Source organism: Lepidochelys olivacea (genome assembly GCF_965140295.1).
Source record: "Lepidochelys olivacea isolate rLepOli2 genome assembly, chromosome: 4".
Taxonomy (NCBI): domain Eukaryota; kingdom Metazoa; phylum Chordata; order Testudines; family Cheloniidae; genus Lepidochelys; species Lepidochelys olivacea.
The window spans coordinates 17310302-17325408 of NC_140414.1; the positions used below are offsets into that span (position 1 = coordinate 17310302).

The 15107-nt window shown below is 43.5% G+C and overlaps 1 protein-coding gene across 1 annotated transcript; it reads right to left on the minus strand.

Annotated features, from left to right (window-relative positions):
* Positions 1–1181: 1181 nt before the first annotated feature.
* EREG (epiregulin) lies at positions 1182–14892 on the minus strand. The gene is made up of 5 exons (XM_084625620.1): positions 14625–14892; positions 6247–6333; positions 5592–5715; positions 4594–4740; positions 1182–2814 (listed from the first exon to the last, which is right to left on the minus strand). The coding sequence occupies exons 1-5, from the start codon at positions 14671–14673 to the stop codon at positions 2727–2729; spliced, it is 495 nt and encodes a 164-aa protein (XP_084481746.1). The 5' UTR covers positions 14674–14892; the 3' UTR covers positions 1182–2726.
* Positions 14893–15107: the final 215 nt, after the last annotated feature.

Genomic DNA, 15107 nt, shown 5'->3' on the forward strand with positions numbered 1-15107 from the left:
ATTCTACACATGTTCTTTGCTTTCAGGTGGACTTATTTGCTGACCCAAAGATCAGTATTGATCCTACACGCAGCATGGAGCCAGTCAATTTCACCTCTGGTATCTGCCTGATGCTAAGAGGAGGATTCTGCTCCCAGAATCCTCTTTCGCAGTTCAGTCATGTCAAGCCATGTTCTAGCACCATTCATTCAGTACGGCCACGCCAATTCGGCACCATCCCAACGAATTGCACTCTCAGTCTCTGTTAAGGATTTCAAGCTACCTGAAGCTACTGGTTAATAATGTAAAAGTCTGGCAAATTTTGGCCTAAATGGTTTGCAAAAAGTGTCACTCGTATTCACCAGAAATTCTGCATTAAAATTATTTTTTTTCTGCTAACACTAGTTGTGTCCTGTGCCCGTACTGAGTTTTGTGAAAGAGAAAAACCCAGTTTCCTAGCACCCCTTCCACTCCTGCTTCGTTCCAGAGAAGAAAGGAAATTTGGAGGTGAGGTCCAGTCAGGGTAGCCAGTACAGTCATTGTCACCCCTGCTTTGAGTCCACCTGCCAGAGGAACACCAGGGCAGCAACACCAAAGCACAATGGGACTGAGTTTGTTTCCAGTAAGATTTCACTCCCACAAATATGTCATTGGGTTGATGAAGCTACAGCTGAGCTTGATCAAGACTGTTGGGCCATCAGCTGCATCCCACAGCAGAGGGGAACAGAGGAAAGCAACATGCACACCCATTTTGAATGGTCAGTGGGACCCTGTCAAGGCTGAATCACCACTCTGTCACTCCAAGTGCAGAAGGTGGGGGCCCACAAGGATTTTAAACATTAATACTGGCCTCTTCAGGCTTGTATTGCACTCCCAAGGTTACAGCTTCTCTCTGACCTTGGCTTGGTAAACGCTGCCACCACCCAAATGCAAAAAAACAAAAACAAACAAACAAACCAAACCAAAAAACACCACACACCCCTTGGACCCAGGAAGGAGCACTTGGGAATTCCTCCCTGTGGGGTACCCTCAAGCCCCTTCAGTCCCGGCCCCCCTTCGGGGAAGAGCGGAGAAAGAAAACAAAAGAAATTAACTACCAGCTAATCAAACAATGTGCACAAACCTTTTAGGACACCAAAAATCCAATCCTGTTCTTAAAAAAGGTAAATTTTATTAACAAACAAGGAAAACATTACATCTGGAACTTTTTGCTAGAATTTAAAAGAACAATTCCAAAAACCAAACATCCAAAATAGCTTTCTTGGGGCTTCAGCTTAAAGGTAACAAGCAAATAAAAGCATTTGGGGTTAGCACAGAGGAGATCCACAAGCCAAAATAAAATATAAACCTGATTGTGTCTAACTAAACATTCCCTATCCAAATAAATTTCTTCTAGGTATGGAAGGTTCATATGGTATAAGGTTCATAAGGTTCTAGGTATGGATGGTTCAAGCCTTATACAGCATTGCTGCTCTGTCCCTGCAGCCCAGAGACCAGACAAAGGGAAAGTTTCTTTCCCTATTTTAAAAAGTTCTATCTTCCCATTGGCTCTTTTGGTCAGGTGCTCACTCCTTTTCTTTTACCTGGGTGCTTGTTAACCCTTTACAAGTAAAGCAAGCAGAAAACAGACCAAGAGGGATTTTACAGCTAACTGGCTTGCTGGGTGTCCACCAAAGGGAGATACTCTCCACACCTTTAACCTGTGTGGGTCAGACTTTCCAGTGCTCAACTGGAAGTTTTGGCTATGCCTGCTAACTCTTCCTAGTGTGGACAAGGCCTATCCGGCAGCATGTATGAGGCTAACAGAACAGTTGCGTATCGGTCCCAAAATGCAAACTGAGTTGTTGTAAGGGAATGTGTGACTTAAATATTCTGAAGAAGAAGACAGTCCTCGCTATAAAGGACTGTGGTAATGATTGGTTGATTTACAATCTCCCCTAATTAAGGGGCAGCCAGTAGCCTGCCTAGAAAAGTAAGAGAACATCTTACACCTCCTTACTTTCCCACATGGGTGTCAAAATTGTGCCAGTAACAAGGCCTTCACTGAAAGCTGGATATTAGACCTCAGTTTAGTTTTGGTGAAAACCCCCCTGCATAGGTATGCAACATAACATGATGCAAATATATGACAATACACCCCCAACTACAAATTACCAATCAACATCTGACTGATTAGAGGAGCAACATTTCCCAGGGCCAGAGGTACTTTCCATGTTTTCATGTCTGATTATCTGAAACTTCCCTGAAGGCGAGTGCATGGATCAGGTAAACTGCCTGCCATTGTTACACCACATTCATTCAACCCAATTTAGAAGACTTAATTTTAAGAAGCATAAAGTACATTCATTATGTTCACATGAACAAATACAAAATTGTATTTTTTTTTTTTTTAAAACAAAGTATTTTGGTAGGCCAGCTATTACTGGCAAAAAGCTTACATTTTTTATAAAAATATATATCTATGTATAATCCTACGTAGAGGTAGGATTTTTTTTTTATCTCCACATTGGATAGTATTAAATATTCAACATTAAAATAAAAAAATAAAAATAAAAACATTAAAAATGAGACATTCAAATATTTATACTAAAAAAAAAAAAATCCATTTTTGACCTGTATATTGATTCTGATTAACACAAATTTAAATTGTTTTGTTTAGAACATATAAATATTAATAAAATAAGGTTAATATTAAATAGCTGCGAGCTGACAAATCCTTGGTCTGTGTGTGTTTCTCTCCCCCTTCACTAGGGAAGCAGCGCTGAGTTCTTCTCATGGACATCAACCTCCTTGTATTCTTGGTTGTTGGCTTGCCTCTCCTTCTTGTTTTGGTACCTGGAAATATTAAGATCAGAGAGGTTGTTAAAACGTTGCCTCCAGAGAAAAAGCAATGAAACGCATAACTGTGCCTGAATGAAAAGGCCACTTAGCAGCTCTAACACTTATTCCACTTCTCCATAGAAGCTTTCATCCTCCAAGGTGCTGAGCAAAAAACTTCCCTGTTCAACAAAGTACAAAAACGTTTTCTTAAATCCCATGAAGTGCTAGACTTCTGCTGGCTGGCTAGAGCTTATGTTCAACAACTGAACCAAGAAAATCACCAGCTAACCATTTCAACCATAGACCTGAATTAAACCACAATAGATACAACAAGCCTCCTGCATAAGTATTGACCTTTTGGGGGTTTGTTTCCTTTTTCTACGTTGTGTTAGGAGAGTGATGCCTCCATTTTAGTATTCTTACCCTTGGAATTTTTTTGAACTCCAGCAGATTGCTAGTAGTAATGAGAGGGTGGGCATACGTGCCCACAAAGAACCCACAGAATTTAACTGCAAACAGCACCCAGAGACTAGGTAAAACACCCACAACAGCCCTAGGTTAAATAATCTTGCTATTTGAAAGATCACATATTACACATTAGAAATTGTGTATTTAATACTGAGAAATCACATTATCCCTAGAAGGGTTCTCTGAAATGTTCCAACATAACTCAAGACAACATAATTTGTTGCACTTTACAACTCAAAGGAATAGCATAGGTGAGGATAGAGAAAGATTTGTGGTCACCTAACCATCCATAGTTTGGGGAGGCTGCCTAAACTAGCATCAGAATGTAGTCTTCAACCCGGGAGTGCTGTGAACCTCCCTGTCTCAGCCATTCTGCAGTATATATAAAAATACCAATTGGCCTGGAGATGGATAATGTTGACTGCTGAACAAACATCCCATGATACCAAATGTATTAGATAGCTTATTAAAGAACAGTTGGTTTAATGGTTATGGTTGGACCAACCTGGTAACTAGATTAAGGTGATTATTTGACATTAACCCCCTTTTATCCTTTTTGCTTAGTTATTTTTTGCTTACTTATTGCTTGGTTCTTTTTGCTTAAGCATTTAGATTTTCTATATAAGTGGAAACCTGTCTGGTTTGGCTGTTTCGTCACCAGGAGTCAGAACCTGAGTAGTCTGGAGTAGATAACTGAGTCAAGTATCAGAGGGGTAGCTGTGTTAGTCTGGATCTGTAAAAGCGGCAAAGAGTCCTGTGGCAGCTTATAGACTAACAGCTTATGCGCCAATCAGTCTGTTAGTCTATAAGGTGCCACAGGACTCTGAGCCAAGTCTGACTCATCTAGTGGTGGTTCCATAGAACTGCCCCATATCCTTACAGAGAAGGGTGAGCCCACACTTCCTGCTGTCTGGATTGTGGGCATGGCCCCAGATGGTTTTCATTCTAGTTTTTCTCTATATTCAGTGGATAGAGCTGTGCCCTAGCAATGTGAGTCTATTGTTTGAACTAGTGCTATTCAGGATGCCAACAATGTATCATACATTTTAGCAAATACACAAAGTTTCATTTATGATCATGTAGCCAAAGCAAACATAATTAATCCACCCTTTTCAAAAGTAGTTAAGTCAATAAGCGCAGTGTAATAAGCATGCACGGTATCCGAAAAAACTTAATTTAATCAAGAAGAAAAAAAAAAAAATCTCAGTGTGACTTCTTTGTGAACTCCTCATCTGACATCTTCGTTAAAACCAAAGCTTTTCTCCTTTGCTGGAGAAGCTGAGTCATATTTTAAGAGCACACAGTAAAAATAGGAGAGTGCCTTACCATTTGTATAAGTAGTATGTTGTAACCAAGATTGTAATGAGGAAAAATAGGATTAAAATAACGGTCAGTGCCAAATATTCTTTGCTCAGGTGCTGTTTGAGAAGTTCCGAATGCACACATCGGACCCCGGAGAAGCCTACATCACACCTGAAAAAACAAAGGAAGTCACTGTTATAGAAAGATACACCGTGTTGGTTTGAAACCCAATGTCAATATGGAAGACTATGGATGGGGAAGCTCCAGAAAATTTCCTGCAGAGAACAATCATGCAATGGCACATGCAAGACCAGATGATAACAGCTCCTTTCCATGTCTAATTTCTAGGATTGAATTGGTTTCTCAATAATCCCCATTGCTCTAGCATCTCTGGGAAGAGGGTAATGCCTTCATAAGATATCCAGGATCTTGGCCCTGCAGGGCCATGTGGAGGCAAAGCTCATAAAGAAACAATGGGCTGTTTGGCCCAAACCAGGCTTGGGAAGTCAGATGCTGTATGTAAAAGTTGTTGGGCACATTTTCCTCTTTTCCACTGGTGTAAATCCAGAGAGTTACTCCTCATTTACACCAGCGTAAGTGACTTACGCATTGCTGCAATGATTGACCAATGACTAGTTTAAGATCTGTACTAATGGGCCATCCTATGTGACTTGCCATTATTTTGGTTTTTCCCTCTCCAGGTTCAGGCTCCGATTCAGCAAGATATTTAAGCATGTGCCTAAGTTTATGCACACGCATAGTCCAATTGACTGCAGTCAGTTCAAACCACTGAATTCAAGTCCCATTGAAATCAAGGGGATTACTCATATGCTTAAAGTTTGACAAATGCTTAAATACCTCACTGCATCAGTGCCCTAAATTGCTTTTGATTTTCATGTGACAGAGTCTGAAAGCAGGTGACAGGTGAGATCAAAGCCAGTTCATGCAATTGCGTGCAATTCACATATGCACTCAAACTCAGGAAGAAATGGCAAAATGGTATTCTACAGATTTCCTCTTACCTACAGTAATGTTCGTCTAGGTCCACAAGGTACATGCACTGTCCATGGAAGCAGTAGTCTTGCATTTCAGCCTTGCATCTGGTTATCCCAACTTGAGCCACCCGCGGGTTATTCTCCGTCTGAACTGGAAGTAGATTTGGTTAATGTTTTGTTAGTCTTTTTTGCAACAATTTTGCCTGCATTTCTTAACCCTGCTCAGAGTTTATCTGTATCATTTGCATTTATTCTTATGAAACCTAGGCTAGGGCTGAAATTTTCAAAGCCAATTCCCATTAAAATAAATAGGGTTTAGGCAGCCAAACCCTTAAGATGGGCTTTGAAAATCCCACCCCAATTGTTTTTTCTATTGGGAATTCTGGATACAAGAGTAGTTATTTCAGTTGATACTGTACCACAGTGAATTGTTTTCTGAGGCATAATTATTTAACGCTCTCGGTTTAATAGCAATAGAGACTCAGGGTTGGATCCTGCCAGATGCTTAGTACCTTTTGGAACTCTTCTCAGCCCCAGCACCTTGCAGGCCCTAAAATATTAGCTCACTTTATTTTTAAAAGCGCTCAGCTCCCACTGAGAAAAATGGGGATTGCCAGACGCTGAAGACTTTTGCTGAACGGGCCAAGTCCTTAAAGAGGCAGTGTTAAAATGTCGTACTTACTCAGCGCTGTGGTACAGTTTTCCATTTCATTTGGTTCACATAACGGGATCACTGTTGTACCAAAGACAGCTTGCAATAGATAAAAGCCTATGGGACAGACAAATAACAAAAATTCCTATTAATGGCACCAAGAAATAAAAGTGGTGTTAGAGGAATCTCTTCTAGTTATAGTATTTGGAGTACTACTCAGTTTGAGAGATTTTCTTTACTTATTTCTGGAGTTTAATCGTAATCTCAACATAAACCTACTAATATAGCCAGAGAACAAATACAGGTATGGTCCTTAGGATCAACCAATCCAAACAGAAATATTAAAATGCAATAATCAATAATAAAACCACCATGTTGGAGGTCTATGGCCCCAATTCAGCAAAGTACATAGTGATAGGAATAGGATTAATTTAAACCTGTGTTTAACTGCTAGGTTCAGTAGGGATGAATTTAAATATGTGCTTAAATGCTTTGTTGAATTGGGATTCTATGAATGAGAAGGGGAACAGGATTTGACCCATGTTCTGACTGCAGCCTCAGTGGTATGAGCCTCACAGACATGAGTCCTGACTATGTAAAAATACATAAGCACATGCTGAAATCTCATGGACTTCAATGGAACTTAAGCATGTGCTCAGACACTTTGCCGATTTGGGGCCATGGATCTCACACTGATCTAACTAAGTACCAAATGCCACACTGGGATGTACATACTCCATTGATGCAATAGGAACTTCTCACACAAAATTTGCACTCAAAATACAAGAAAGTTCACGTCTTCACTGCCATTTACCTTTTAAAGTTTTGGCTGATCTCCTAAATAAATTTGTTTTTAAATGCTAGGCTCCCATTCCCGGGGCTTGCCCAATTGAAGTTAATGGGGAGACTAATATTGTTAGAACTCATAAATCAAGCAAGACCAAAATAGGTCAAGTACTGAGGAGGAGTTTTAAAAGGCAACCCCCCAGATGCTGCGGGAAGCATTGGTGAGTCAGTAGATGGCACTCTTTCTGCTGACTCAGCATTGAACCAACACCCTGCTCTGGGGTTTAGGGGACACCATCTGCTCAGATGATGCCTGTGTGAAAGCTGGTCACCAAGGGTTTGATTTTGTACCACACACATGGTTATCAGGCCTGAGATCGCAAGCTAGATATTTGCTCATTCAAATGGCTAGTTAAATACTTAACTGGCCATCTATGCACATAAATATCCCATTTGTGCATGCAATCACATGTAGGTGGGGATCATCAGTGTTGCCTAATGACAGGTTTCAGAGTAACAACCGTGTTAGTCTGTATTTGCAAAAAGAAAAGGAGTACTTGTGGCACCTTAGAGACTAACCAATTTATTTGAGCATAAGCTTTCGTGAGCTAAAGCTCACTTCATCGGATGCATCACGAAAACTTATGCTCACGAAAGCTTATGCTCAAATAAATTGGTTAGTCTCTAAGGTGCCACAAGTACTCCTTTTCAGTATTGCCTAAGGAAGTCAGGCACTCAGTCACCATTGAACATCAATGGGTGTTAGGTGCCTAACTCCCTTCAGTGCCTTGGAAAATTCCAGCTGTATTTGCATGTGTATTGGTTTGTGAACCATTGAGAAATAGGAACAAGATCCCAGGAAAAGTGTGACTAGTCTCTGGCTCTGTAGTTTAAACTGGGTACATTTCCCTTCAGTTCACCTCCAGAAATCCACACAGTGCCGTATTGCTGACACAGAATGGCTGTTGCATTTGCATAGCAGAGGTGGCCACATGATAGCAATGAGGGGAAATCCTAGAGATACAGTTTGTAAAGCACTCTGGCGTCCTTCGAGTTAGAAGGTGCTGCCCCAGTATAGATTTCAGGTATTCCATCAATGGAATGTGCATCCCCGCACAGGTTTTGATACTAATCTTTACAAATATTCGGAAGTCCCATGATGAATAATCAATCTTTGCCCAAACTGGTCACGAAATCCGCTTTGCTAACACCTTTGCTGTGGTCACAAGCTAACCCGCTCATGAACTGTTTAATTGTCAGCCCCATTCCATTGCAGTCTGTAATTTCTGTCTTTGCCTTTGGGCTGCGAGCATCTTTCAACTTGTCAGGTCATGAGTGCCTAATGAAGGGAGTGTGCCTTCATAATTTCGCGATCATCCTTTTTATTAAACTTCCAGTTATTAGAAAGTTTCCTTATGTTTCAGCCACGTCAGTTCCAAAATGATTATGGACTTCCTGCTGCCACTCCATTTTATACTATTGCTAATAGGCTTCCCTTTTCTCCTTCATTTCAGTTAATGAGGCACTTCCAAGTGCTATGTATTTCACATGAACCATGGAGTCACGTCAATTCTGTCCCTCTTAAAATATATATTTGTCACTTTCTATTCTGAAACCCAACATTTTAATGAAACAATGAGACGATTACTCAGTTTACATCTTTATCTAGTATAGCTAGTGTAATGGGAAAAGTGGGCATAGATTCCTATTTCGCCGGGGGAAGCCATTGGAACAGTGTTATGTCACAGGAAACCAAATGGTTGTTTGTTTTTGTTTTTTTAAAAAAAAAAACATTAAAAATATTCCAAATCAATGAAAATTAAATCCTGCCAGCATTACTCAGCCAAAACTCCCATTGCATGAGATGGGAGTAGGGAAGGGCTCCAGGTGGGCTTCCTTTACGAGGTGGGTTTTTCAAAGGCACAGAGTGTTGGCCATTGACTTCAATGGGACCATTTGACTGAGTGTAGCAGTGTTACCCCAACACATAGTGCTTTTGGGAAAAAAACAAAAAACCCCAAAACCTGACCTTTCAAATGAATTCACATTTAGAAACAAAGATCCAGATCATCAGCTGGCGTCAATCGATGTTGCTGCATTTGTTACAGTAGAGCTATGTTTATTTACACCAGCTGAGGACCTGGGCCAAAACACAGACCAAATCCTGAGCTCCTTCCCCAAGTAAATATCTCCCTGGATGGGAGGTTTACCTGTACAAGATCCTTGACTCACGATGCTTGCCCCTGGTAGTTGGGTACTGATGCCGAGATTTTTAAGAGTGCTCAACGTTGGCCGAACTCTGCTCCCATTGAAATCAATGGTAGGGAGTGGGGTTTTCAAAAGCACCCCACTCACACTACTGTACCACAAGGGTAATGTTGAATGTATAAGTGTCAACTAACCCAACTCTCATCTCACACCCACAAAAATTCTGTGAATTTAAGAGACCAGCTTCACCTGCTCTCCAGAGAATAGCACAAGCCAAATTCTGCCTTATAGGTTCACACAGACAATTCCCACTGAAGCCAATGGGGGCTGTGCATATGTACCAGAAAGCAGAATTTAACCCAAGAGGCTCTAGATCCTTTGTAGACATTAGGCTCTTTTGGGTGAAAAAGAAAGGGTATGATTCTGATCTCATTTACACGACTGTAAATCCAGAATGACTACTAAAATTAAGAGATTTCTGATGTATTTATACCAGTGTAAATGAGATCAGAACCTGGCCTTACTAAAAACCCTAACTAAAGAGTTGGAAATCCCTGTATGTGCAAAAGCTGCAACTTTCTTTAGTCCTGAATGGTATACCAGGTGTCTCCTATCAACACTTCCCTTCAATGGGGCCCAGTACTGTCCATCCTGAGACAGTGAACACATGCATATTTAAGCAACAGAAAGAGACAAAATAAGCCAGCAATGTCAGAGCCCAAACTAAAACATGTCACTTGCTGCCTATGCAGAATAGCTGATGGGCTCCTGTGTTAGGTGATTGCAGATAGGTGGGGGAGAGAAGTTCATTACAAAAGCACAACATGGCAAGTACATTTTCAGATACACCTTTGTATCTTCTGGCATTAGGACAAAATTCTCCTCTCCAATCTGCACAGGGGATCTTTGTTGCACATTCTGGCCTTTTTCCATACACGCAATTCCCAATGACGTCAATGGGAGTGCAAAGGCGATCCGGGTGGTGGATAAGGGATCTGCATTGTAGATCGAAGCGGAGAGCCTTTCCCATAATGACTACCTGCAGGTGGCTGTTAATTTCACAACACACATGTGTCTATTGCTGCTATGGTGAGTGTCGAATGAGGATTCTGGGAAAGGTGGGGTCCTGTTTGTATTAATACCACTACCTTGATCAGTAAGCAAATACTGTTATCTTGTACTGCAGAGTGTAGCAAGATGGAGGGTATTTATTACCGATTCACTGGAATGTTACTTTTACATTTATTGCTGCATTGCTGGAATGTAAATGGAATGCTTTTTCCTGCTTTACGAAAGGTTAGCAGTGTCATACTTGCAGGCTGCCTTACTGGAATCTTAATGCTGTTGACCAAGTGTGGGGTGAAGAGAATCAGACCAAGGGTGGTATACCAGGGATTTTCCATAACAGATGTGCAATATGCAACAGCGAAAGCTCATGCTCAAATAAATTGGTTAGTCTCTAAGGTGCCACAAGTACTCCTTTTCTTTTTGCAGCTACCAAGAGTGGTCAGTAGGGTCTTAGGTAAAAGTAATTCTAATATGTTCCAATTACAATGGACCTGATTCTCAGTTATCTATGTCACATCCTTCCAGCAAATTTAAACCCATTTTAAGGCAATATAGGCCAATCTTTTTATTTTTGAAATAGTTTCTTAGATGTCATTTTGTCACTTCTCAGGTTTTACTTGTCATCAGTAATATATGAATTTAACATGGAGGAACATTCCTGACCATGGTTAGCAAGGTCACACGCCCCACATTTCAATACAGTACAAGAGAGAGAAAGCTATGCACACATAAATAACTGTGTGCAAGTGACTTAGCTGTGCAAGTTCCAAATGTACATTGTAAATCAGGTAGTTGTGTGGGCCCATCTAGTATTTGGGTGCATAAGTTAGGCTGGCACAAATGAGTGTGTTTTACCACTAAGTTCTGGGCCATGCTGTGTAGCAGTTTGTTCATGGAAGGCATAATTCAACTAATCGCTTCATTTCATTTGGGACTTGATCTTACACCCATTGAAGTCAATGGCAAAACTGCCTTTGACGTCAAAAGGGGGCAGGATTGGGCCCATTAAAAGTAACGGTGTATTTTATAATGTCCACGCTTAGGATGTGCTGTCTGAATTCCTCCCTGTGCACCTCTGGGAAAGCGTCTTTGGAAAAAGTTTCCACTGTCATCAGTGGAATGTGTTAATATATATGTTAATTAGCACATTTGCATATCATTACATTTGGATGTAGGTTAGTGGTGGAGATGAGCTAATCTTTTAATTCAGTGCAATTTGGTGCATCTTTAAGTGGGGATTACGGACAATCAAATTGAGGGCATTATTACCGTGACGCTGGCAGATCAAGTGCCAGCTCATCCCAATGCCACTCAGCCTCACTGATGGCTTACAAACATAGTTGTCTGGCTCGTCTCTGAGTTTGTATTGTTAAAATAGATATTAGAGTTATAAGAACGTGCTTAAACTTTATGGAATGCTTGTAGGATGCTGCATGTTATATCTGTATCCCATGTTATAAGGGAATGTTTAAGTGTTTGTTCTGTAACTATAAACACGTTTGCCAAGACTGTAAAACCACAGAGAAGCATTACCAAATGTGAAATAACCCCTCTTGTGGTTATCTCCTTCCCAACCAAAAAAGGCCTATAGACACTATGGACTGTGGAGCATCAGTAGACAAAAGACTTTGTTGATTGCTTCCCCACATCTCTGAAGCGGGTAGTGCACAAGCCCCCATCCCATCACAACTTGAATGCCAGAGAAGGGGGGAAAAATCCCTGTTAAGAAGGAATTAGTATCCCAATGCTGCTTGAAGTCTGAGAGGTGAAGAGTTCTAAGCATAAGCAAGGGGTCCCTAGCTGTTTAGCTTGGGTTAGCCCTAAAGGACATGTAAAGCTTCCATGTTATAGCAGCTACTATCATCATCTCTCAGCTAACGTCACGGTGATAATGCCCTCAATTTGATTGTTTAGCTGCTTTAACCTTATAAATAACATTTCTTTTTCCTAGTTAATACATCTTTTACAGGACTGGCTAAAAGTGTTGTAGGCAAAAATAAGCCTTTCTTGCAGGGCTGCCCAATCCATGCTAATGATTCCTTTCCAGGTTTACCTTCCTGAACACAAGTTTACCTTTACATTAGTGCTCTAAATCAGCTGAGAAATTGTTCAAGAGGTTTAAAGATTCTGGACCACAACTCCTTAGATCACAGAGGGCCAGACTATCAGACCCATACGCTCATCCAGGTAGTAGTGCCTTACTTCTAAAAGCAGCATCAAGGACTGACTAGGACAACCTCTGGGGGGAAGGAGCTCTTCAGTATGAATAAGAGAATCACACTGTGGCCCAAAGTAATTTCTCTAAATCGTTTTATAAGATTCGGTCATGAAATAGACTAGGGTTTAAGGGTGGCGGCCGGAAAGACACATCCCCTCCAAAACTAGGAATGTGGAGTAGATTTTAGGAGGCACATTCTTCTTCCATAGGCCAGAGTGAAGGAATCTGGCTCTTACTGAGGAGCATCTTACTTCCACTGAAGCCAATGGGTCCATTTGTAGAGTAGCGCACTATTCAGCTCGGTTTAACGTGGCATATCACAGTCTGGCCCTCTGTGAGTAAGGGTGGTCAAATCTAGCCTTTTTACTAGGGGCTTTTACGCATGCCAAAAGAGACATCGGTTCGCAGACATTTGCACAATACATTTCAATGTCATCCTTGTGCTGGAAACAGTCGATGCCCAGATCACAAAGGCCCATGGCTTATTTGTAACGTGTTGGCAAATAAGATGGTGGTATAATAGCTGGAATGTAAAGTGGCATGGAAGTACATGTGGAAAACAGAAACTGATGAGCTCATGCTGAAATAGGCTTGGCAGATGATGAAACAGCCGCTCTGTAATTAAGCATCTTTGCGAAGGCTCAAAAGCACTAGGTGTATGGTAACAATGTAATTCTGTTATTTAATGTCTCAATTAACAACCCATTGTAGACATTAAAATAGACTTTGGAATTACAGAGCAATGAATGGCGTTTTCAAACACTTTGGGCCCAACTCTGCCCTCAGATACCTGGGCACAACTCCCACTGGGCCTGATTCTGATCTTCCTTGCACCAAAGCTAAGTCATGCTCTTAGTTGGTCAGTTTGCAGCAATAAGCATGGGTCACCACTACCACTGCCCAGCAAAGGTGCAGTACAAGCATTTGTTATTGCTCCATCAACGTGGGTCCCAGCTCTACAGATGCACAGGTTAGGCACCCATGGCTTTGCCAAACTTTCAGACATACACTGAATTTATTACTGAACTGAACTGCACTGCACTGAAAAGGTGAAGAACCTAGACATCAGGGGAAACTGGTCACCATTTTATGAGAAGAAGGCAGGCCCTTACCCTTCAGTCTGTCCTGGGAAAACCTCCCATTGAGGTCACTGAGAGTTAAAGACTGCAGGACCTTCTCTGAATGGGATGATGATTACCATATATAGAGGGTGGGACCCCACAGTCCTTACAGATGCAAAGCTCTCATTGAGGTCAATGGGAGTTTTGTCTTCATGAGACTGCAAGGATGGTCCTGAGATTTTAAAAGCCCAGCTTGCTGCTCAGATCCCAAGAAATAGAGAGATGAGGTGGGTGGAGAAACATCTTTTAGTGGACCAACTTCTGCTGATGAGAGAGAGAAGCTTTGGAGTCCAAGTTGGTCCAATAAAAGATATTTCCCCAGGAACCCCCTCTCTCTAATATCCTGGGACCAACAGGGCTACAGCTACCCTGCATACAAGAAATAACAGAACACAAAATTGTTTTTTTTCCCCTTAAGGGATTAATATTTTCTAAAACCATGAGGCAGCTGAAAGCAAGGGAGACCTTGTGGACACCTACAAGGGCCAGATTCGATACCCTCACCTGCCACCTTACTACCCAAGCAAAGCCACTGCTTTCCTTGGGACCAGTCTCAGCCACTGATCAGTGCGGAGGACACCTGGCCCTAAACCTGCTAAAAAGCCTTGCCAGAAACCAATGAGGCCGGCGAGCCCGAGCCCGAGCCCGCCCTTCAGCGACGACAGCCCTCTGCGATTTCCCCAGAGGGCTCCATTCAAAGCAGCCCCGCAGGCTCAGGCCGCCCGAGTCGACAGGACCTTCCCTGCTGCCTGCCATGGCGATGCAGAGGAAACCTGCTGGAAGGACGTGCAGAGACTCGCCGCCTCCCTTCCGGCCTCCCGTGCGCCACGGCTGGAGGGAGCCCGGCTCCGGTTGCCCGCTCCCACGAGGGGCAGCGGGGCACGCCCGGCAGGCGGGCAGGGCATGGGCAGCGGGCCACGCCAGAGCCTGCCCCCCACCCCCGGCTGCCCCGGGCCCCCGGCACCCGCCGCGGAGCGCTCAGGAGAGCCCCCCAGGGCGCCGCTTACCGAGGCAAAGCAGCGCGCTCCGCATCCTCGGGCAGCCACCGGCGTCCATCCCGCACCGCTCCGGATCCCGGGGGAGACGCGGCTCCGGCGTCGGCCACAGGCTGGTTGCAGCCCCGGCCGCCGCCGCCTCGCCCTTTATACCCTGCCCGGGAGGAGGCGGAAGCCGCGGCGTGGGTTCCCCATGTGACGAAATCCCGGGGCCGGCCGCGGAGGCTGGGGCCGGCCGCCCTGTCCCGCCGCCCCGGGGAGGATTGCTTCAGCGAGCCGGCTGTGCAGCCGCCGGCCGGCCGGCCAGGGAATCCCTCCTCCGCCCCCGGCTTCCCTCGCACGCCGCCGGGCCGGGTCACCGGGCGGGCCCCTCTGCTCCTCCCAGCCCAGGCGGCGCAGCGCCCCGGGGCGCCAGGACCCCCCGCGCGGCGGGAGGGAGAGACCCTGGCCCCGGCCTAGCGCCAGGCGGCAGGGGCGCCTGGCCCGGGCCAGAGG

Bases quoted from the DNA above. Each gene is read 5' to 3' on its own strand.
- EREG (XM_084625620.1), bottom strand. From the start codon at position 14,673: ATGGACGCCGGTGGCTGCCCGAGGATGCGGAGCGCGCTGCTTTGCCTC. The intron at 5,716-6,246 runs GTAAGTACGACA...ATCTACTTCCAG, and splicing joins AAACTGTACCACAGCGCTGA to TTCAGACGGAGAATAACCCG. The intron at 4,741-5,591 runs GTAAGAGGAAAT...TTGTTTTTTCAG, and splicing joins CTAGACGAACATTACTGTAG to GTGTGATGTAGGCTTCTCCG.